Below are 22,844 nucleotides of genomic sequence, written 5' to 3'. Positions count from 1 at the left end.
GAGCCCCGGCGAGGCCAAGGCACCGGAGCCCCGCCCTCTCGGTTGGGGCCCGCCCCGGAGCTGCCTGTTGCCGCGTGCCCGCTCCCGCCGGAAGTGCGTCAGCAGCTCGGCGCTCAGCCACCCGTGGCTGTAACTAGAAGTCGAAACAAAACAAGCGGCTGAGGCGGTGGCGGCGGCGCCGCGACGGGGAAAGGGCGCGCCGGAACCGGAACCGACCTGAGCCCGGAACCGGAACCGAGAGTGGGTTGCCAGGGCCCGAAGAGGGCTGGCGGCAGCGGCCTCGCTTGGTGAGTGGGACCGGCTTCTATTTGCCTGTCCGGCCGGAGTAGGGAGGCCGCGACGCGGGCCCAGGGTGGCCTGTTCAAGGTCACGGGCTGTGCCAGCCTCGACCCTTCGAGTCCCGCGGCGTGTTGCGCCCACCGATGCAGGCGGGGCCGTTACGCTACGCTGGTGGCCAGCCTTCCGCCTCAGAGAGGGCTGGCGGCGAGTCAAGGCGGCTTCCTGGAGGAGGTGGTGGTGGGCCCAGGGTTCAGTGGCTGGAGCTAGATCGCAACCCGGCAGGGGTGGTGGTCTGTGGTCAGTAACCCCGCGCGGCGGTATTAGGCCGGCTTGGGTCTCTAGGCAGTCCCTTTCCCGTCTAGATGTCCCAGGAGGATGAGAGAGGGACGCGACCTGCGATCTTAGGTGGGGCCTGGGTGCAAAGAGGCGGAGAGTGTCTGCCCCTCAGCTCTGGACCTGTCGTCATTAAAGATCCAGCCCACCAGTCCCACATCTGACCCGTGGAAGGATATCTGCACCCCGCCTCCGCTACACACACACGCACACACACTCTGGGGAACATAGACTAGTCACTATCCTGCTACTGTCGCAGGCAGAGTTTGAGGCTGCCAGGGGTCCTGGATCCATGGATTTATCCTTATTTCACTTTTGAGAACTTTATTTTTCCTTATTTCACTTTTGAGAACTTTATTTTGGATGGAGAAACAGCCCAGAATCCACCGGTGCATCTGTGGGAAACTGGGTAGGTCTCTGGCTCAGAGCTGATGAGCAATGGACTTGGGAAGGAAGGGGATGATGTGTGTTTCAGTTTCAAACTGGATGCCTGCCCTGCCTTTGCTCTGGGGCAGGGTTGCTGCTGAAAGGATAATATGATATCTGGACACCCTTTTCACCCCAGCTTTTGAGGCCCGTCTCTGCTTGAGACAGCAGCTGGAGAGAGGAATCTCTCTTGGGATGTAGAAAATAAGACCAAGCAGTGCGCAGGAGCAGGTTCAGAGGAGGGTAGAAGTTGATAAGTGGCAGATGGGGCACCTTGACCCCAGGACCTTGCCTGGGCAGTGGTAGCACCTGGGCTGGGCCTGTTTTCAGCCACAGAGCCTGGTCCTCCTGCTGCTTGATTGTCTTCTCTTTTCCTGCCTTCCTCCTCCACCTCCTACTTCTTGGGTGGTGACTAAGCAGCCAGTGAGAGTGAAGGAAAAGTGAGCACCCTGCGCAGAGCGCCAGCCCTGTGGGCTGGAACCATGGCTCCTCTCCAGATTGGTGGAGGAGCCTGGGCCCAGGCCATGGCTGCCTTGACCTGGCACCTCCTCAGTGAGGCTTCCCTCTTTGTGAATCTGTATGGCAGGCATCTAGGAGGCCTGGCCAGAAATGGGTGCTGCTACTTGCACTTTATTCTCCCTTCAGAATAGTCTGAGAGTGTCCAGGGCTATATCAGGTGGTGGAAAGATACTTCTCTGTGGGGTTAGGAGCATCCTGGGTTGCCAAGCCCTGGCTGTAACCAAGGAGTAAATTGTTGGGCCTTGGTAGTGATCACAGGTCCTTTCTCGTTAGGTTGTCAGTTCCTTTCTGGAGAATCTGACCACAGAGAGTTGCCAAGATAGCTGGGCCAGGAAGAAAGCGCCGTAGCCCTGACCCAGACGCCATTGCCAACCCCGGGGCACTCTGGCTGTCAACCAAGCGGCTCAAGATGTCTGGCGGGGCCAGTGCCACAGGCCCAAGGAGAGGGCCCCCAGGACTGGAGGAGGCCACCAGTAAGAAGAAGCAGAAGGATCGAGCAAACCAGGAGAGCAAGGATGGAGATCCTAGGAGAGGTGGTAGTGGCATTCCCAGAGTGCTTGTCGCCTTTCTCTAGCTTCCTGTTGTGCATGCAGATTGGGGGTTGGGAGATGACTTTTTTGCTGTTCCTTCTGTCCTGGTCCGATGCTGAGAGAAGGATCCGTAGCAGGCTGGGTAGAGCCTCGGCTTTGAGGTCTGGGTACTTGGCTGAGATCCTGAAGATGTTGCTTGGTGGGGTGGTGGGGTCTTGGAGGCTGCCTCCCCATCATCGTTTCCCTGTTCTTTCTTTTGTTGTCAGGGTCAGTGTCCGCTCCTCGGGAGGAGCAGACCAAAGAGGGTAAGTAATGAATAGACCTTTTGAGTGCTAGAGTGCTAGGGGACAGGAGGGGGCACCGGAGGTATAGCCTTCACCTGGAGCAGTCCTGTTAGGTCTGGGTTTTTGGTACTTGCTTATCCCCATCAGGAGTTCATTGAGACCCTCACCATGTCCTTGGCACTCCCCCTACAGAGCTGTTGCTCGATTGGAGGCAGAGTGCGGATGAGGTGATTGTCAAGCTGCGTGTGGGAGCCGGTCCCCTGCGGCTGGAGGAGGTGGATGCTGCTTTCACAGACACAGACTGTGTGGTGCGGCTTCCAGGTGTGTCCATCTACCCTGAGCCCAGCAGTATATTTGAATCCTCTGATATCCTGCACCCCAGCTTACTGCCCCTACTCTGTCTCCAGGTGGTCGGCAGTGGGGTGGTGTTTTCTACGCTGAAATAGAAAGTTCTTGCACCAAAGTGCAGGGCCGAAAAGGCGGTCTCCTGCAGCTGGTGCTGCCCAAGAAGGTGCCTCTGCTCACATGGCCCTCTCTCCTGGTAAGTTCCAGAGCAGGGTGGGGTAGGGATACCCAGTGCAGATAACAGGGCTTGACTGCTGTATCTTTGGCAGAAGAAATCTCTAGGGACCCAGGAGTTGGTGTCAGGGCTGCAGTGCCAGGAGAATGGGCAAGAGCCGTCTCCCATTGCCCTGGAGCCAGGCCCTGAGCCCCGCCGGGCTAAGCAGGAGGCCCGGAACCAGAAGCGGGCCCAGGGCCGTGGTGAGGTAGGCGCAGGGGCTGGCCCCGGGGCCCAGGCAGGGCCCAGTGCCAAGAGGGCTGTGCATCTCCGCAGAGGACCAGAGGGGGAGGGGTCCAGAGATGGCCCTGGACCACGAGGCGATGCCCCCCCCTTCCTGGCTGAGCCAGCCCCCCAGGTGAGAGTGGGGTGTCTGTGTGGGAGTTGGGAAATGTGGGGGAAGGGTGTCAACTGCAGTGGGGGGCCACCTGCCAGTTGCTGGGCTGATCCTGCCCACCGTCTCGCCATGAATAGCCTGAAGCTGAGGAACAACTCCGGGTACCACCGCTGAACCCCCAGACCTGCCTCCTGGGCTCAGAGGAGAATCTAGCACTTTTGGCAGGAAAGAAGACAGTGTCCCTCAGGAATGACCCAGTTTCCCCAGCCGTGGCCCGGAGCAGAGACCCTGAGAAAGGTGACCGTTCCAAAGAGGAGATGGCAGTAGCAGCAGATGCTGCAGCCTTGGTGGATGGTAAACGTAGGGCTGATGGTGGGCAGGCAGAGCCATAGGTTGTGTTGCAAGGTTGGTGGGCAGGTAGGGAGTAGAACAGCAACAGGCTGGAACCTGTTCTGGGTGGCACTGAGCTGTAGTCTCAACGTAGAGCCCGAGTCCATGGTGAACCTGGCATTTGTCAAGAATGACTCGTATGAGAAGGGCCCGGACTCAGTGGTGGTGCACGTGTATGTGAAGGAAATCCGAAGGGACACCTCTCGAGTTCTTTTCCGCGAGCAGGACTTCACGCTTATCTTCCAGACCAGGTGGGTGGGTGCGCAGGAGATGGGGCAGACAGTATGCTTCAGGCAGGACATTGTGTCTCATGCTCTTCCTCTTGCCCTACCCTTGCTCTTCCTCTGCAGGGACGGAAACTTCCTGAGACTGCACCCAGGCTGTGGGCCCCACACCATCTTCCATTGGCAGGTGAAGCTCAGGTGGGTGGTGCCCAGCCCCACCACTGTGCCTGTCCCACCTTGGGCTCCATCTCCCTGGCCTGTCTAGTCTGACGCCTACTCCACCTGAGTTCAGCCTTTTCCCACAGGAACCTGATTGAGCCAGAGCAGTGCACCTTCTGCTTCACAGCCTCTCGCATCGACATCTGCCTCCGTAAGCGGCAGAGTCAGCGCTGGGGGGGCCTGGAGGCTCCAGCTGCACGAGGTCTGCACACGAGCTCCCTTCATTGCCCAGCCCACATGACTGGGACCCCCACCCCTGCCACATGCTGCTAACCACCAGCCCCCTCTTTCCCCCTTTTTAAGGTGCAGTGGGTGGTGCAAAGGTTGCCGTGCCGACAGGTCCAACCCCTCTGGATTCAGCCCCGCCAGGAGGTGCCCCCCACCCCCTGACAGGCCAGGAGGAATCCCGGGCTGTAGAGAAGGAGAAACCCAAGGCTCGATCTGAGGACACAGAGCTGGATGGTGTGGCAGCCCGCACCCCCATGGAGCATGTAGCCCCAAAGCCAGAGCCACACCTGGCCTCGGTGAGAGTCCTGGGGTGGAGAGGAACAAGGATGGAGGCTGGAGAGCCTCAGGGCTGCTCTCTCATGCCCCCCTTGCTCCCACAGCCCAAGCCCACATGTATGGTGCCTCCAATGCCCCACAGCCCTGTGAGTGGAGATAGTGTAGAGGAAGAGGAAGAGGAAGAGAAGAAGGTGTGTTTGCCAGGCTTCACTGGCCTTGTCAATCTAGGCAACACTTGCTTCATGAACAGCGTCATTCAGTCTCTGTCCAATACTCGGGAGCTCCGGGACTTCTTCCATGGTAAGAGCAGGGTTTGGAGCCCAGGGCCATGGGCATAGGGGATGCCTTCCCCTGCTCACACCTCTACTTGGCTGCTGTCCCTAGACCGTTCCTTTGAGGCTGAGATCAACTACAACAACCCTCTTGGGACTGGTGGGCGTCTGGCCATCGGCTTTGCCGTGTTGCTTCGGGCGCTGTGGAAGGGCACCCACCATGCCTTCCAGCCTTCCAAGTTGAAGGTGATCTGTGGCCACTCCCACCCTTGGCTGGAGAGGGTGGGGAGGGCCAGCCAGCTGGGTGCACAGTGGGTGCTGGGGCTCCATGCTCACACCTTGCCCCTGCATCCAGGCCATTGTGGCCAGCAAGGCCAGCCAGTTCACAGGCTATGCACAGCATGATGCCCAGGAGTTCATGGCTTTCCTGCTGGATGGGCTGCACGAGGACCTGAACCGCATTCAGAACAAGCCCTACACAGAGACCGTGGACTCAGATGGGCGGCCTGATGAGGTCAGGGTTGGGGGTGGAGGCTGGCATGTCTCATGCACATCCTAGTTGCCAGGTCTCTTCAGTCCTCACCATTCTGCCCCTCAGGTGGTGGCTGAGGAAGCATGGCAGCGGCACAAGATGAGGAATGACTCTTTCATCGTGGACCTATTTCAGGGCCAGTACAAGTCGAAGCTGGTGTGCCCTGTGTGTGCCAAGGTGTGATGGGCTCCCCTAGAAACAGAACCCCTAGCTTGGCCTAGCTAGCCTGGTCAAATTGAGGTCAGAGGCATATGCATCTTTAGGTGTTGCAGGGCAAGGTTTGGGCAAGGAAGCTGACAGGGAGGCCATAGGCTCCTGTGTGGGCTTCAGAGGTCAGGCTGGCTAGGCTTCCTGGCTGAGTTAAAGTGATGTTTGGGCTCAAAGACAGCTGTAAGGTGGGGCAGGGGTATGGGTAAGATGGGAGAGACACATGGAGTGCAAGTGAAGGGCAAATTGATGAAGTGGTTGGCTGAGCAGGGCCTCCAGTGCCAGAGAGAGGGATTGTTCTCTCCTGGTGGTCCTCCTCTGGTCTATCCAGTGTTCTCAACCCTGAGGGTTTGCTGGTTGGCTGTGAGGCCCTGAGAGCCATCTGAGGGCCTGGATTGGGTTCTCTGGCCACAAGCACCCTACCCCTCCGCTCCCTGTGCAGCCACCCAATGCCACCTGTGCATCCGCAGGTCTCCATCACTTTTGACCCATTTCTGTACCTGCCGGTGCCCTTGCCACAGAAGCAAAAGGTTCTCCCCATCTTCTATTTTGCCCGGGAGCCCCACAGCAAGCCCATCAAGGTGAGGAGTAAGCCCCTACTTCTGGGCTATCCCAGAGACCCTGGCCCACCTCCCCCATGGACTCTACTCTTGTCACCACAGTTCCTGGTGAGCATCAGCAAGGAGAACTCCAGTGCAAGTGAAGTGTTGGACTCTCTCTCTCAGAGTGTCCACGTGAAGCCCGAGAACCTGCGTCTGACTGAGGTGTGTACGTCCTTCCCCAAACTCTTATACAGCACGCAGACACACGTGGACAGTCATTGGCATCTATACACGTACACAAGAATGTGCATGTATCTGCATAAAGACAGGTGATGTGCTGTTGGTTGAGGCATGGTTGAAACCAGGCATTTGGGCTGTGCAACAGAGGTGCCTTCAGTTCCCAGCCATTGTCAGAGTTTACTCCCCACTTTGGTGGTGGCCCCCAACTGTTTTTCTCTTTTCAAACAAGGAGATTGAGCTGCAGGACTATCCTTCCTCTGGCTATGGTTCTTTCTCCATCTTGCTGCTCCTTCATATTATCCCAGATCTGTGTGCTGGTCTTCCCCGAAAGTTCCTGGCTTCCAGCCTGGCAGTGCCTTTTCCTCAGGAGGGTAGAGGTGGGGAGTAGCCTCCTCGAATGTGGCCCCTTCATGAAAACTGTGTTGCAGTCTCGGCAGGGCTGCACTAATTGATAGCAGGATAGAGGCCCTCAGTGTGGAGAGCTGGTGTGGTTGATACCTGCCCCAGTTCTGGTCTTTTAGGCTCTCTGATGCACTAAGCTCCTTATTCCATTGGGCACTGAGGCTGGTGCCAACAGAGACATATGCTTCTTTTGGGACATAGTCCTCACCCCTACCTGCTTAGACCCAATATGAGGGCCAAGCCTTCTCTTTCTTCTCTGGGGCAGGGCTAGGGAAAGGGCTTGTCCTCACATAGGATTTATGTGTTCTCTGTCCCCAGGTGATTAAGAATCGCTTCCACCGTGTGTTCCTGCCCTCCCACTCACTGGACACTGTGTCCCCATCTGACGTGCTCCTCTGCTTTGAGCTGCTATCCCCAGAGTTGGCTAAGGAGCAGGTGGTGGTGCTAGAGGTGCAACAGGTGAGTGGGGGCCAACCTGATGGCACATGGTCCTGGTGGGGGATGGCATTCCCACCTGGCCTGGCCTTGCTGAGCCAGACGACCCACCTAGCGCCCCCAGGTGCCCAGCGTCCCCATCTCCAAGTGTGCAGCCTGCCAGCGGAAGCAGCAGTCAGAGGATGAGAAGCTGAAGCGCTGTACCCGGTGCTACCGCGTGGGCTACTGCAACCAGTGAGGAACCCCATGGTCTCCCCCATCCCTCCTCTTCACCTTCTCTTGCCACCCTACCTCCCTTCCACGTAAAGGCACATATGTTTTAAGACATCTACCTGCTGCCCCACTCTCAGGCCATGGGGGAGGCAGGGCTGGCGTACCCAGTTCCAGGGCCAGAGGCTAACGCCCAATGTAGAGTCATAGGAGGTGAGACTAAGGCTCTGTTCTTACCTCTCCCTTCCCTCCAGGCTTTGCCAGAAAACTCATTGGCCTGACCACAAGGGCCTCTGCCGCCCTGAGAACATTGGCTACCCCTTCCTCGTCAGTGTACCTGCCTCACGCCTCACTTATGCCCGTCTTGCTCAGCTGCTAGAAGGCTATGCCCGGTAAGTGCCCAGTGGTCGGATTAGGGTTGGGGTAGGTGAGGGGCAGAGGTGCCTGATGGGCTTGTCAGGATCCTTACTTGACTTGCTGCCTATTGCCAGGTACTCTGTGAGTGTATTCCAACCACCCTTCCAGCCTGGCCGCATGGCCTTGGAGTCCCAGGGCCCTGGCTGCACCACGCTGCTCTCCACTAGCTCCCTGGAGGCTGGAGACAGTGAGAGGGACCCCATTCAGCTGCCTGAGCTCCAGTTGGTGACCCCTGTGGCTGAGGGGCACCCTGGAGTCCCCCGGGCCTGGGCAGCCCCTGACCGGGGCCCTGTGCCCAGCTCCAGTGGAGTTTCTTCCGAGATGCTGGCCAGTGGACCCACTGAAGTTGGCACCTTGCCTGCTGGCGAGAGGGTATCCCGGCCTGAAGGTGAGAGTCCAGTGAAAGGCTCTGGAGCTGGGGTAGGGGAGGTTAGAGGAAGCTTGTTTAGGCCTTGATAGGCAGGGGAGCTCTGATTATCATGTTCTCTCATAGCTGCTGTGCCCGGGTACCAACACCCTAGTGAAGCCATGAATGCCCACACGCCCCAGTTCTTTATCTATAAAATTGATGCATCCAACCGAGAGCAGCGGCTAGAGGACAAAGGTGCCTGAGGCTGTGGGTGGGAATCATGGAGTAGGTTGGGCTGGCTGCTCTCCACAGCTGCCTGACCTCTCTTCCTGCTCGTCTCCAGGAGATACTCCACTAGAGCTGGGTGATGACTGCAGCCTGGCTCTAGTCTGGCGGAACAATGAACGCCTGCAGGAGTTCGTATTGGTAGCCTCCAAGGAGCTGGAATGTGCTGAGGATCCAGGCTCTGCTGGGGAGGCTGCCCGTGCTGGCCACTTCACTCTGGACCAGTGCCTGAACCTCTTCACGCGGCCTGAGGTGCTGGCACCTGAGGAGGCTTGGTGAGGACAGGGCAGCAGGCAGGTAGTGGGACAGGGTGGAGTGGAGATCTGCTGGTCTTGACCCCACTTCTGTCCTGTGTCAGGTACTGCCCGCAGTGCAAACAACACCGTGAGGCCTCCAAGCAGCTGTTGCTGTGGCGCCTGCCAAATGTGCTCATTGTGCAGCTCAAGCGCTTCTCCTTTCGTAGTTTCATATGGCGTGACAAGATCAACGACTTGGTGGAGTTCCCTGTTCGGTGAGCAATAGGCCTGGTGACTGTAGGCAGGGCTTGGGGGCGAAGGTAGACATCCTGGGCACCCACTGACTGTCTTACCTCTCTCTGGCTGGGAACATAGGAACCTGGATCTGAGCAAGTTCTGCATTGGTCAGAAAGAGGAGCAGCTGCCCAGCTATGACCTGTATGCTGTCATCAACCATTATGGAGGCATGATCGGTGGCCACTACACCGCCTGTGCACGCTTGCCCAATGACCGCAGCAGCCAGCGCAGCGACGTGGGTGAGGGCACGCTCAGGCAGCAGGATAGGTAGGGGTGGTGGTACAGGTTATATTCACATTCTTCCCACCTCGCTATAGGCTGGCGCTTGTTTGATGACAGCACGGTGACAACAGTAGACGAGAGCCAGGTCGTGACACGTTATGCCTATGTCCTCTTCTACCGTCGGCGGAACTCTCCTGTGGAGAGGCCCCCCCGGGCAGGTCACTCTGAGCACCACCCAGACATAGGCCCTGCAGCTGAGGCTGCTGCCAGCCAGGTGAGGCATGGGGGAGGCTTCGCAGACTAGTGGGGCCTGACTCACAGATGGGAGGGGGTGGGGCACAGCTTCCTCTCCTCCAGCCATAGGCTCCCAGAGCCTTGGGATTTGTGAGAGTTGGATACAGGGTTCCCTTATGTCAAAGGCTTAGCCAGAGATATCCCTGTGCTGTATGGACACTTGCAAAGGTGCATGTACACCAACATGCTGCCATTGGCGTGCTATAGGCACCCACTTGGCACAGGCCAAGCAGCTACTCCAAACCTCACTGGGTACGGTGCCATGAACAGACTGTACCTAACACTCTCTAGCTTTCCTCTGCACACTCCCCCCATGCCAGCCCACAGACCCTCACTTGTGATCGTCCCTGTGTTCTGATGTGCATTCAGGACAGGGCCTATTCTGGCTGTCCACGGCCTAGGGTGGCTGTCATCCTCTCTGAGGTGAGCATTTGTCCCTGCCAAGCCTTTGGGTTCTTCTATCTCTTACTGACAGGGGTTGCCATAGGCTTGGTTGGTGGGCACAGCTGCATCTCTTTTCTGGACTGGCCTCCTCCCTGCTGTCCTCTCCTCCCCTGAGCCCTCTATACTCAGACTCAGAGAAATCCCTGCAGAAGGCAGTGGTCAGGATGTGGATGTGGGTGGGAGGGAGCCAGAAGATTACTCTGGTGTTGGCAGCTCTATCCTCCATGAGCCAGTCTCCTCTGTGGGAGGCCTGGGTAAAAAAACTGACCAGTTAACCTCCTGGCCCTCCACGGGAAGCTGCATGTCGATTGGGAAGCTTCTTGAGGAGGCCAAAATGTTGTTAAGATTAACCACCCTGGTACTCTCAGTCTAGACAATCCTGCAAATCGCCCACTTGTCTCCCACCTTTCCACCTCCCTGCTGCTTGAGCTGGGACGTAGGGGATTAGCTCCATTCACCTTGGGTGGGACTGTCGTGGCGAGGGGTCTCAGGGACACTGGGTGCTGATGGCCGTTTCCGCACACCATAGGCTTCCCGGATTTGGCAGGAGCTGGAGGCCGAGGAGGAGCCAGTACCTGAGGGGCCTGCGCCCCTGGGTCCCTGGGGGCCCCAAGACTGGGTGGGCCCCCCACCATGTGGCCCTACCACACCAGATGAGGGCTGCCTCCGGTACTTTGTTCTGGGCACCGTGGCAGCTTTGGTGGCCCTCGTGCTCAACGTGTTCTATCCTCTGGTATCCCAGAGTCGCTGGAGATGAGCTCGCCTGCAGGCAGCTGTTGTGAGGCCACCTGCCTGCCTGCCAGGCTATGCCTGCGTCTGTGGTGGGGACCACTCTGGATTTGGGCCTCAGTGTGTGCATCTGAGGGGAGAGGGTGGGGACTGTGGCTCCTGCAGGGGCAGAGCATCCTAGGGTGGGTATCTATCCAGCTGTCTGTCCATTTGTCCTGCTGCTCTGACCCTTGACCTGGGGCTTAGCCCTGCCCAAGCAGCTTCCTGTATTTAAAGTGTTAATAAAGCGAGACTGTTCAGGCCCGATCTTGTCTCTCTGTCTCAACGCCGCTGCTGTCTGCACCTGCCTTGGGGCCCTCCCTTGGGTGCTGGGGCTCCAAGCCAGCACCCCCGGGATGCCAGGCGGCATATTGGGCAGCCCCCAACCCCTGTCCTCATATTCTGTTGCAGGGACTAGGCCCTGGCCAGGCCCCCGAGGTGGCCCCCACGCGGACAGCCCCTGAACGCTTCGCCCCCCCTGTGGACCGCCCAGCCCCCACGTACAGCAACATGGAGGAGGTCGATTAGCAGGTCCCTGGCTGGTGGGGGGACTGGGTTTGGGGGATCCCCCACAGAGATTCAGCTCTTTGCCGCTTCTCCTTTTCTCTAACCCAGAGGACACTGGCTTCATCAATGGGGAGTTGTGGGTGTGATTTGAGGGTGGGAACCTCACAGGTTGGGACCTCTCGTCAGCTTGACCCTCGCAACCAGTGAGCCTTGGCTTCTCTAGCCACCACCAGTGCTGCGTGATTTGATTCTCAGTTGTACCTTCAATTCTTTCTGACTTGCATTATAAACGTTATAATTTTATTCTAAAAATTGTAATTTTTTTTGCATTTGGGAAGTGATTGCTGCTGTTTAAATATATTTTAAAAATAAATGATAAATAAGCAGACTTAGTGACTGTGATGCACCAGGTGCTGCCACCACCTCCCTTCCCCATCATTTGGGGGTGTGTGTGTGTGTGTGTGTGTGTGTGTGTGTGTGTTAAAGAACCTGAAAGGGCTCTGTTCTGAGGAGAGATGGTGGAGTCCCAGGTCAGGCCCTGTAGGTCATGAAGCCCCCAGTGCCCTTAGGCCTCTCTGAGGCCTGCCTGCTGGCCTTTGATCCCACTGGCTCTGGGTCCCACATGGAGGCAGCTGTGGTTGGCATCACTCTCAATACCTCACACCCAAGGAGTGGAGGAGTACCCCATGAGGCTCCAGAAGCTGACAGTCTGTCATCAGGTCAGGAGATACTTTTTGGGGAACAGGAGGCACTGGGGGAATCTCTTTCTCCTTTCCTCTTCTGAGGGCTCTCTTTGCTGTAGTTTGAGCAGCATCTGGATCCCTCGGGAGAACAGAGCAGGAAAAAAACTGCTGTGTGGAAGGAGACCTTGCTCCAAAAGGAGGACAGGCAGAGAGGACCCGAGTTAATCTTGGCTGACTTCCTATGGGAAGGAGGGTATGGGATTCTGCCAGGCTATTTCTTCTCTTAAGAGTCCCTGAGACCTGAGCTCTTGGCAATTGCCCCAGGCTGTTCACCTGCAGTGGGTTTGCAGGCTTGTCCCAGCCTCAGAGCCTCTGTGACCTTGTACACACATATGGCAAGGGCAAATCTTGAGAGAAGCCTCCTTGCCTCTCTTCATGGATAATGCTGCTCCCTCTTGTCTGCAATTGCTTGGGGATGGGAGTGGGAGTTTCCGGCTGGAGGGAGACAGACAAGGAGCAAAGGTACTCAAGAGGCAGGTGTTCAGATAAGCCAGAAAGACTGTAAGGGCAGGCAGAGGTTGGGGCAGGGTCCTTGCAGCCCTGTAGGTCCATCCTACTCCCAAGCCTGTGGGGCCAGTCTTATAAGAAGCTCAGCATGCGGGCCCTGATAGTACCTCTCACCCTCAGCTTGAGTTAAGGGTGGTGGTGAGCAGAGCTTTCCGGGAGAAAGCTAGCCCTGTGACCAATGTTGGCTTTTTCCTATGGGGACAACAGCACAAGGGCCATGTAGGGTTGCTGGCTGTGGAGAGGGGCCTGAAGAGCTGATTTAATTGCCAAGTTGGGTGCTGGTGCTGGCATACTGCTGGAGGGCTTGCTAGGCATGGGCTGCAGTGGGATTGTGCTGGGCCTTCGCTGTGTGCAGCCCCAAGTGTCTGGCCACCAGTGGTCTGCATGTGCTGGATGCACTGATCAAGGGGCTCCGTCCGCGCCGACTGCAGCCCTACTGCTGCTGAGCCTGCCACATTACCCTTCTGTGGCATCTGCACAAGGCTCCTGTGGCCACCAGCGCTGTGGCTTCTACTGCCTCTTTGCTTACTGTCAGCCTGTGACACAGGGACCTGTCCATAGGCCTGGCTGCTGGACCCTGCCTCTTCCCTTGCCATAGCTGGGCCTTGCTGGCTGTTGCCTGGCTTTTCTATGTGGTTATCTTTTTCTTGATTTTCCTGAAAGTAGTGCCAGGCATCATGCAAGCAAGCCAGCCCCCCGAGGGCTGAGTCCATACAACTTAATGGTTCTGTTCTGTGCAAGTCGTAGGGCTCCACAGTACTGGCTGAGCTGCCACTGCCACTCGTGGCATTCTTGGTAGCACTGGTGGGGCTACTGCCTCATCCTGTGACATGAAGCCACAGGGTCGACGCAGTAGGCACCATGAGGGAACCAGGGAAGGGGATGCAGGCCCTGATCTCATTGAGGGGGCCATCACCAGACCTGCAGGACTCAGTGATGGTGGTGATGGTGCTGTAATGAATCCTTCGGTGGCATCAGGTACAGAGGAGACAGGGAAAGTGGCAGGCACCCTGCTCATCACAGGCACCTTTGTGGTGGGCTAGGCACCTGTAGCTATGGACTCAGCACAGGCCTGGTGTGGCTGTGGCTCTGCTTCTTGGTGCCTGTCTATGACACCACTCCACTGCATCCCCTGCTCAATGCTTGCACCTGGCTTTGGCTGGATTGGCATCAGGCTGCGGCCAAGGGGCCATAGGGAGGTGGGAAGCCCCAAGACACAGGACTGGACCTGAATACTGATGCAGTGTGTGTCCCTGGGTGAAATCTGGCATGTGGTCATCATGTGGGACTCAGCTAGCTGTAGGCCCAGAAATGGAACTTGGTCATTAACGGGACTGGACCTGAATACTGATGCAGCGTGTATCCCTGGGTGAAATCTGGCATGTGGTCATCATGTGGGACTCAGCTGTAGGCCCAGAAATGGAACTTGGTCATTAGTGGGATATGGCTACAAAGCAGGACACAGAATATGGATACAGACTGCAGTCAGGTTCCTGCCCAGTCCTTGAAGGTCCAGGAGTATTGGGAACACAAGGCCTCCAAGAGCCTGAGTTCCAATCCCAAATTTGGGGATCTCCTCACCATCCCACCACCAGCAGCTCCAATTCCACAAAGAAAACAGACTGTACCTTCTGTTTTAGCCTGATAATTCCCAGCAGGTCCTGGAAGTCCAGTGAGAGACTGTGGGGAAACTCCCAAGCACAATAGTCATCATCATGAGGATTCTATCTCCTCTGCCTCACCCTGTCCCAACTTCAATAAAATATCCTGTCAAAAGCCTACAGATGGATTTCAAGGCCTAATTTGCTTGTGGTTTTCATGTGGTAATATTTGTATGCTTTGGCAAGGAGGTTAAATGTGCCAGGAGATGTTAAACCAAATCATCACAGAACTTCTGCGAGGTCCCTCCTGACCCAAACCTCCTCTCCCGGCCAGGTATGCGCCTTCGGGTGTCAGACTTATGAGGCCCCTCGAGGGGTGGATGGGCCATTCCGTACATTCTCTGCGCTGGAGTCTTGACCGGATTTCCCGGGCTTTAGTTTGCTCAACTGTTTCCATGACAACTCCAAAGCCGTGACGTCAGAAACGCGATAGGAACTCACATTTGCTCCCGAGAACAGAATTGGGATGGTCCCAAAGTTTCCAGGGCTGAAGGACAAAAGTCGAAAAGCAAGGGCCATGCCTGCGTCTGCCTCCTGCCTTGGTGCTGAACACCTTCCCTCCAGGTCCGCGGCAAATCGCTCCTAAAAGAGACCCGGAGCACGGAGACGGAAGTTAAACGCCCGGAAAAGCTGGTTTGGCAGCCCCTCTATTCCTTAAACGGCGCCGACTACCCTGGGGAGCCCCGCCCCCTCCCGCCAAGAAAGGACACCATTGGGTCTTTCTGGCGGCTTCGCTCTCCTATTGGTCAGTGGCCTAATGCCAACGTGCAGATTGGCCCCAAAATTTCTTCCGGTTTCCGGTGTTCCCTGCGATGGCGACTGTGGACTCCTTGTCGCTCTTCACTGGCCTCGGCCTGAGCGAGCACAAGGCCCGGGAGACGCTCAAAAACACGGCTCTGAGCGCGCAGCTGCGCGAGGCGGCGACCCAGGTGCGAGCCCCTCGGCCCCTAGCCTGGGCTGCCGATTGTGCCCCAACGCAGCCCCGGGCCAGGTCCCATCCCCATCTAGCCACCTTGTCTCGCACATGCCTTTCTTACTGGGCGTGGGTCTTCTTTCCTGACCCCTCTGACCCCAGGCGCAGCAGACTCTGGGCTCCACCATCGACAAGGCTACCGGGACCCTGCTATATGGCTTGGCCTCGCGACTCAAGGATCCCCGGCGTCTCTCTTTCCTCGTGAGCTACATAGCCAATAAGAAGATCCACACTGAGACCCAGCTGAGCGGTGAGTGCCCTGCCTGTCCTGCCACTTCCACCTCCAGCTTCCCACCTCAGCCATGACCCCCATCTGCCCTTTCTGCCACGTCCCCCGATATCTCTCTAGATGCCTACTTCTGCCCTTCCCTCTAAACTATGGCACTTAAGGATGGAGAGGGCCGCCTCTGGTGAGACTGACTGGGGAAATGGGTAGGTCTGAGGAAGAGAGCTTCTCTCAGAACATATGCTTCTTTCTTGTGGGCTCAGGGCTTCTCTAGGGTGGTGCAAGGCTTAACCTCTTAGGAGACCAAACTGTAATTGGGGTTTCATGGGATTAGGGCCCTGTCTACCTACTTCTTGGAACTGAGATGCCACAAACTCATTGCCTCTCCTTTCTCAGCTGCCCTTGAATATGTGCGAAGTCATCCCTTGGAGCCCATCAACACCGTGGACTTTGAGCAGGAATGTGGTGTGGGCGTCGTGGTGACCCCAGAGCAGATTGAGGAGGCTGTGAGTCTTTCCCTAGGCATTGGCTGCCTCCTTAGTAATGACCCTGGAAAGGAATGGCTCAGCTTCTCCACCCAGGAATACTCAGGGTGAGGGTGTGGGTCCCTATATAGCGTTGTTTGTTTTTTTTTTTTTTTTGCGAGGATCGGCCCTGAGCTATCATCCACGCCAATCCTCCTCTTTTTTTTTTTTTTCCCACTGAGGAAGACTGGCCCTAGGCTAACATCTGTGCCCATCTTCCTCCACTTTATATGGGACACCGCCACAGCATGGCCTGACAAGTGGAGCGTCAGTGCGCGCCTGGGATCCGAACCTGGGCCACCAGCAGCAGAGAGCGTGCACATAACTGCTACGGGGCCGGCCCCCTTATATAGTGTTTCTGAAAGACACTTTCCTAAACCACATGATTTGGCTTTTTGCAGGTGGAGGCCACCATAAATCGCCACCGGCCCCAGCTCCTGGTGGAGCGTTATCATTTCAACATGGGGCTGCTGATGGGTGAGCAGGGCCTAGGGCAGGGGACTGTGTTGTTCTCTCTAGTCATGCCTTCTCTTCTGGGCATGAGTGAGAGGGAGGTGGAGGGAGGAGGAGGAACACCTTAAAAAGTGGTCTGGTTGGGCCCAGGCTCTGGTTCCTGAGGTCAACTAGGACCTTTTCTTGGGAAAGAGGGTGGGAAGTGCTCTCCCTTGCCTTTCTGCAGCTCCTTGTGCCCATGTTTCTAGGAGAGGCTCGGGCCATGCTCAAGTGGGCAGATGGCAAAATGATCAAGCATGAAGTGGACATGCAGGTGGGCACCTCCTTGAGCTGAAGCAGGCAAAGGCCCCGCCATGGACAGGGCCTAGAGGCCACTGAGGGATAACCAGGAGTGAAGGGGAGCAGACCCTGTCTCTATTTTGATGGTGGATAATAGAGTCTGGTGTGGAGAGGGCAGTACCTGGGTGGGCAGTAAAAGACTTGGGCCTCTGCATTGGGTCTAATATGGGGTGAGTCACTTTACTCTGAACCTCAGTTTCCTCATCTTGTAAATAGGGGTGATGTGGCTTTCATCTCAGGATGCTGGCATGGAATCACAAGAGGGTGATAGCCGAGGTAGATTGCTTATCTTGATGCTAGGCCCATAGTTCCTCTCTGTAAATGGTAGTTTTTGTTACCTGACCCAGTGTGGACCCTCAGGAGGGAAAGAGCATTTGAGGCCAGCAGAACCATGTGAGGAACAGAGGTGGGATGGGCTAGGTAGGTTTTTCAAGGTGGTGCTGGTAGACAGGCCAGGAAGCCCTTAGGTGGGTGGACGGGGTCCTTCAGGGGCTCCTCGAAAGAGAACACTTCTGTCCTGGGCCTGACTCTGTTCTCTGCTCAGGTTCTCCACGTTCTGGGTCCCAAAACGGAGACTGATCTGGAGAAGAAGCCCAAGGTGGGGCTGAGTGTGGTCCTGGGTCCCTGGGGATGAGGTCGGGTTGGGTGAGACTTCAGGCTGGGGAAGGGACTGTCTCACCCCACTGATCCCAAGACCCTGCCCAGGAGAGACACTGACCCAACTTCTGGGTTTCTCTCAGGTGGCAAAGCCTCGGCCTGAAGAAACAGACCAGAGGACAGCAAGGGATGTGGTAGAGAATGGTGAGAGGCTTGAGGCTTCTGTCCCATTCAGCTCCCTGACTTCTGGGCTTTCCGCGTGATTGGTCCTTACAGCCCTGTCCCCTCAGGCTATTGGCTTACTCACCACCCTGCCTCCTGCTGCAAGACGGAATTCCTGGTGTTTTCTTTGTTCCCTTTACCCAGAGACTGGCCTGAGGAGGCCTGAGAAGTCTAGCTCTGTATCTTTTGTCTCAGGGGTTGGAGGAAGAGAGGCCTGCTTGGTTCTGTTCTGATTGCAGGATGTGGGCAGTACTGACAGGCACTTCCCTGAGCTAGGTGTGGTAGCTGTATCCAGAAGATAAGTTTTCCTTGGTCTTTTCTCCGCAGGTGAGCCTGCTGGCCAGACCCTGTCTCTGATGGAGCAGCTCCAAGGGGAGGCACTTAAGTTCCATAAGCCTGGTGAGCAGGCAGATCGAAACTCTGGAGAGGGCTGGATTTTGACAGCAACTCTTGCAGCCAGACCACTGGGGTAGGGAGTCTTGGGCTGCAGCCTAGTTCTCAGGCTTGTTTTGGTTCTGGCAGGTGAGAACTACAAAACCCCAGGCTATGTGACCACTCCACATACCATGGATCTACTGAAGCAGCACCTAGAGATCACTGGGGGACAGGTGTGTAGGAGTATGGCTAGGCAAGCTAGTGCCATCAGCGCTTGCCTGGGGGCCTGGGCTGCCTCTGTACTGCTCCATCTTACCTATCACCATGGCCTCCCTGGGAAAGGGTGTCTGTTCCTTTAGGGTAGTCTGAGCTCTGACCTAATTCTTCTGCTCCCATTCCCCTTATTTCAGGTACGTACCCGGTTCCCGCCAGAACCCAATGGAATCCTGCACATTGGACATGCCAAAGCCATCAATTTCAACTTTGGCTATGCCAAGGTGAGTATGTGTTGGGGACCTGGCAAGCAGGGTGACCACTTGCTGCTCCCATGACTGGATACCAGAGAGGCGTCCCACCTTCTCTGCTGCTCCTATAATGTGCACAGAATGGACAGAGGCCATGGAGGGGAACCACGTTTGCGTGCACTCCGCTGCTGATACTTAGGAATGACAGATACTTAGGAATCCATTGGGCTCGTTGGGAAAAAACTGAGGTGAGGCAGTGAGTTCAAATTTGGGGAAATTCCCTGTGTAACCTCTTGGGCTTAGGAAGAGGCTGTGCTCTCTGTCCCAAGTTGGTATAAGAGATGCTTTGTTTAGGGCATTTAGATACAGGAAGATGAGTTAAACTCTTGAAGGCACTTTTAATTCTGACATGGAAGACCTCTGAGAATGTCCCAGTTTGATGAGCTAGACTATGGGAACTAATGATGTGGGAGCTCATAGATACTGCGACTCTCCTAGGCCAACAAGGGGATCTGTTTTCTGCGCTTTGATGACACCAACCCTGAGAAGGAGGAAGCAAAGTTCTTCACTGCCATCTGCGACATGGTGGCCTGGCTGGGTATGGGCTGGGCAAGGCCTGGGCAGAGCTGGTGGTCAGTGGGCCTCTCCTTGGACCATGGCCTGCCTCTGGGTGTCCCTGGCTGGTTGCTCATACCGTGTCTCATTCTGCCCCAGGTTACACACCTTATAAGGTAACGTATGCCTCTGACTATTTTGACCAGCTGTATGCCTGGGCCGTAGAGCTCATCCACAGGTGAGGCCAGTGCCATGATGGTGGAGCCAGGCAGGCTGACCAGGACATGCCATGCCGGGTGCTCATACTCCTTCCTCATAGGGGCCAGGCCTATGTGTGCCACCAGCGAGGAGAAGAGCTCAAAGGCCACAACCCACCACCCTCACCCTGGAGAGAACGTCCTGTAGAGGAATCATTGCTGCTCTTTGAGGTGAGGTTCTGGAGGAGCAACTAGGTCTGGGTGGGCCAGGATGCTGAGGATGAAATGCCCCTGTGCTGAGAGGCAGCCTGAGCCCTTGCTCTCCTCAGGCAATGCGCAAGGGCAAGTTTGCGGAAGGTGAGGCCACTTTGAGGATGAAGCTGGTGATGGAGGATGGCAAGATGGACCCTGTGGCCTATCGAGTCAAGTATACACCACACCACCGCACGGGGGACACCTGGTGGGTGTGAGCATGGGGTGGGGTGGCGGAGTTGTAGAGTGGGGTGGTGGGCCATGGGTAAGGCAGAGTGGGGCTGGATGGTGGGCCCACTACCTATGCCCTGCAGGTGCATCTACCCTACCTATGACTACACGCACTGCCTCTGTGACTCCATCGAGCACATCACCCACTCACTCTGCACCAAGGAATTCCAGGCCCGGTGAGGGAGCTGGCCCCATGGGGTGGGTAGGACCAGTGGGATTCCAGCAGCCCTTCCTGTGGTCTCTCCCTGCTCTGAGGTGGCCAATCCTGACTCTTCCCTCCCATCCCAGACGCTCTTCCTACTTCTGGCTATGCAATGCGTTGGATGTCTACTGCCCGGTGCAGTGGGAGTATGGCCGCCTCAACTTGCACTATGCAGTTGTCTCTAAGAGGAAGATCCTCCAGCTTGTGGCAGCTGGTGCTGTGCGGTAGGTATGGTTGTTTGGCTCATCAAAGGTTGGTAGTACTAGTGGCATGTGCTGCCTTCTCACCACCTCCTTGCCCACAGGGACTGGGACGACCCACGGCTCTTCACACTCACAGCCCTACGACGGCGGGGTTTCCCACCTGAGGCCATCAACAACTTCTGTGCTCGGGTATAGCCTAGTAGGCTGGGTGGGCAGGTAGGGGCTGAGCATGACAATCTGTGGTTGTGGTTGTGACTGATGCTGACCTTTCCTGCTAGGTGGGGGTGACAGTGGCACAGACCACGATGGAGCCACATCTGCTAGAAGCCTGCGTGCGTGATGTGCTGAATGACACAGCCCCGCGGGCCATGGCTGTGCTGGAGCCATTACAGGTCATCATCACCAACTTTCCTGCTGCCAAGGTAGGTCTGCCTCAATTGTGTGTGTGGGAGTGTGTGTACCTGGTCTGGGCATGAGGGTCCCAGTGCCTAGTGTGACTCAGATACCCATCTCCTGCTGTAGTCCTTCGATGTCCAGGTGCCTAACTTCCCAGCTGATGAGACCAAGGGCTTCCATCAGGTTCCCTTTGGACCCATTGTATTCATCGAGAGGACTGACTTCAAGGAGGTGATTAGGGGGTGGAGGGTCCTATTTGCTGCTGAGCCCAGTCCTGAGGTTCTTTCATCTCTTCTGTCAGTCTGTCAGTCCACCTACTTCCTGCTTCAGATGAACCAACCCCTGCCAGACATAGGGGTAGGGGAGAAGCCTCTTGTACCTGTCTGACCTTTGCAGCCTCTTGTGTCCACCCCACTTTCTACCTCTAGGAGCCTGAGCCAGGCTATAAGCGCCTGGCATGGGGCCAGCCTGTGGGCCTGAGGCATACAGGCTACGTCATCCAGCTGCAGCATGTTGTCAAGGTGAGGGACAGCTGCAGCCTTCCTACTGCAGTGCGTGCTGGGGTGAGGATTTGGGTGCAGCCTGCAGTCCTGGTAGTGGTCCCCAGGTCTGATTGTAGGCTTCTCACCCTTGACTTCCAGGACCCCTGTGGCTTTGTGGAGAGCCTGGAGGTAACCTGCAGACAGGCAGATGCTGGAGAAAAGCCCAAGGCCTTTATTCACTGGGTGTCACAGCCTGTGACGTGTGAGATTCGCCTCTATGAGCGACTGTGAGTGAACACAGCTGGGGTGGGGGCAGGTACAAGATGGGCATTGCCTGCTGTGGCTGCACAGCTGGAGTCTGACCTTCACCCTGGCTACAGATTTCAGCACAAGAACCCTGAGGATCCTGCTGAGGTGCCTGGCGGATTCTTAAGTGATCTGAATCCGGTAGGCTCATGGGGTGTAGGGTGAGGGTGGTGGATCTCCCTGGCTGGATGGCCACCTGAGTTCCCTGCTTGCAGGCATCGCTACAAGTGGTGGTGGCAGCATTAGTGGACTGCTCTGTGGCCCTGGCAAAGCCCTTCGACAAGTTCCAGTTTGAGCGACTGGGCTACTTCTCCGTGGATCCAGACAGCCGCCAGGGACAGGTGCTTGAATTTACCTGCGTGCCCTTTCTACAGTGACAGTGGTGGCTGCCATTCACTGTGCCAAGCGGTCTGCTTACATTCCCTTAGTTAATCCTCACCACCTGAGGTGGGGTTCATGTTCAACTTATGAGAAAACAGGCTCAGAGGTTAAGTCCATGCACAAAATTTTGTATGGACCTTGCCTTTCTTACTTCTCAAGATAGGGGGCAGGCATAAGGATTGTTAAAATCCTTATAAAATGGAGGCCCAGAGTCATTTAGTCCCTTACCCAAAGTCATAAAGTTATTGAGAACCTGAGTCTCCTGACCCTTAGTTCCTCTGGGATGAGGTGAGGGCAGGGGTGGGGTATCCGTGATGAGACTCACCCGGGCCTCCTGGCCTAGTTCTGGCTGGTGGTCATTCTTCCTCCTCTGCCCTCCAGCTTGTCTTCAACCGGACGGTCACACTGAAGGAGGACCCTGGAAAGGTGTGAGCTGGAAGCCCCATGGACCTACCTCATCCTTCTGGAGGCTAGGAGTACCCAGACTCCATGTCAATAAAGAATAGTTAGATCCCCCTGGAGTCTGTGTGTTCTCTCTCTGCCCTCCCAGCACCTGAGGGCCTTAGAGACGTGCGAGGGGTTGTGGGGAGGTAGACTGCACACAGAGGATTACTGACAGCTTTGAAACTACTGGTGCACTTGTTGGTGCTAAAGGGAAGGGGCCTGTGCCTGATTCAATATCCTCTGCACCTGGTCTGGGGGAATGGCAGGCCTTGGGGTGCTGCTTCACTGTTAGAAGCCCTATGCCAGAGGAATCTGGAAGATTTGTGTCTGACTGAGTGCCTAGGCAGATGAAGAGAGGTTTAGCTCCCAGTCCAATCATTCAGTAAATAATTGTTGAGTGCCTGTTACATGCCAGGCACTGTGAAATGAGGAAGACTTGTGCGGTGGCCTTCTAAGTTGGGGAGACAGGGTGACAAGGCACTGCAGGAGAGGTCTCTCTAGGGCCTGTGCAGGGCTGCAGGAGGTTCCTGTCCCAGCCTGGGCCTCAGAAGACTACTCTCAGTAAGTGACTCCAGAGGGGAACCTCAAAGGACTAGGGGGAGTTTGCCAGGGCAGGAGGAACAAGTGCAAAGGCCCAGAGGCTTTTTTAAGAAAAAGTCTGTGGTAAGCTGGTTGCCCTCTGGGGTAGTGTGGGCTACTGATGAGGCCTGCGTGTGCCTGCAGCTTTAACAACCCTCCACATTTTCCCTGTATACAAACACTAGGCTACCCGAGGCCCGCTTTAAGGTGGACTGGACTGCTGAAGGCTGAATTAGGACGACAGCAGATGGTGGTGGTGGGATCCCAGA

The 22,844-nt window shown here is 56.4% G+C and overlaps 2 protein-coding genes across 11 annotated transcripts; both read left to right on the top strand.

The window, feature by feature from the left end:
- Positions 1 to 121: 121 nt before the first annotated feature.
- Positions 122 to 11,651, top strand: USP19 (ubiquitin specific peptidase 19). 10 transcript variants are annotated; one of them, XM_087430966.1, is made up of 28 exons: positions 122 to 287; positions 1,831 to 2,093; positions 2,354 to 2,392; positions 2,564 to 2,692; positions 2,779 to 2,912; positions 2,989 to 3,288; positions 3,405 to 3,564; positions 3,752 to 3,908; positions 4,008 to 4,079; positions 4,187 to 4,302; positions 4,404 to 4,624; positions 4,709 to 4,904; positions 4,989 to 5,122; positions 5,232 to 5,390; positions 5,475 to 5,585; positions 6,086 to 6,196; positions 6,278 to 6,379; positions 7,118 to 7,258; positions 7,350 to 7,468; positions 7,699 to 7,836; positions 7,936 to 8,249; positions 8,355 to 8,465; positions 8,554 to 8,770; positions 8,854 to 9,006; positions 9,107 to 9,267; positions 9,346 to 9,524; positions 9,914 to 9,967; positions 10,518 to 11,161. In XM_087430966.1, the coding sequence occupies exons 2-28, from the start codon at positions 1,967 to 1,969 to the stop codon at positions 10,743 to 10,745; spliced, it is 4,083 nt and encodes a 1,360-aa protein (XP_087287092.1). In that variant the 5' UTR covers positions 122 to 287; positions 1,831 to 1,966; the 3' UTR covers positions 10,746 to 11,161. The 10 variants fall into 10 exon arrangements, with proteins under 10 accessions (XP_087287092.1, XP_087287093.1, XP_014647448.1 ...); XM_087430967.1 differs by having other exon boundaries at positions 2,986 to 3,288; positions 4,410 to 4,624; positions 10,518 to 11,160; XM_014791962.2 differs by having other exon boundaries at positions 2,986 to 3,288; positions 10,518 to 11,160.
- A 3,305-nt stretch (positions 11,652 to 14,956) lies between these two features.
- On the top strand, positions 14,957 to 22,073 carry QARS1 (glutaminyl-tRNA synthetase 1). Its single transcript, XM_004419684.3, has 24 exons — positions 14,957 to 15,103; positions 15,250 to 15,397; positions 15,770 to 15,879; positions 16,299 to 16,374; positions 16,599 to 16,663; positions 17,234 to 17,287; positions 17,430 to 17,490; positions 17,836 to 17,907; positions 18,031 to 18,116; positions 18,294 to 18,380; positions 18,846 to 18,945; positions 19,062 to 19,140; positions 19,222 to 19,330; positions 19,429 to 19,559; positions 19,666 to 19,758; positions 19,871 to 20,008; positions 20,089 to 20,176; positions 20,266 to 20,409; positions 20,510 to 20,614; positions 20,812 to 20,904; positions 21,025 to 21,152; positions 21,246 to 21,312; positions 21,387 to 21,512; positions 21,934 to 22,073. The coding sequence occupies exons 1-24, from the start codon at positions 14,987 to 14,989 to the stop codon at positions 21,982 to 21,984; spliced, it is 2,328 nt and encodes a 775-aa protein (XP_004419741.2). The 5' UTR covers positions 14,957 to 14,986; the 3' UTR covers positions 21,985 to 22,073.
- The last annotated feature ends 771 nt before the right edge of the window (positions 22,074 to 22,844 follow it).

This window comes from Ceratotherium simum, chromosome 5 (assembly GCF_057802395.1).
Source record: "Ceratotherium simum simum isolate JZ-2026a chromosome 5, ASM5780239v1, whole genome shotgun sequence".
Taxonomy (NCBI): domain Eukaryota; kingdom Metazoa; phylum Chordata; class Mammalia; order Perissodactyla; family Rhinocerotidae; genus Ceratotherium; species Ceratotherium simum.
Note: the sequence above shows the minus strand (reverse complement) of the source record. Positions and strands in the feature narration are given on the sequence as shown.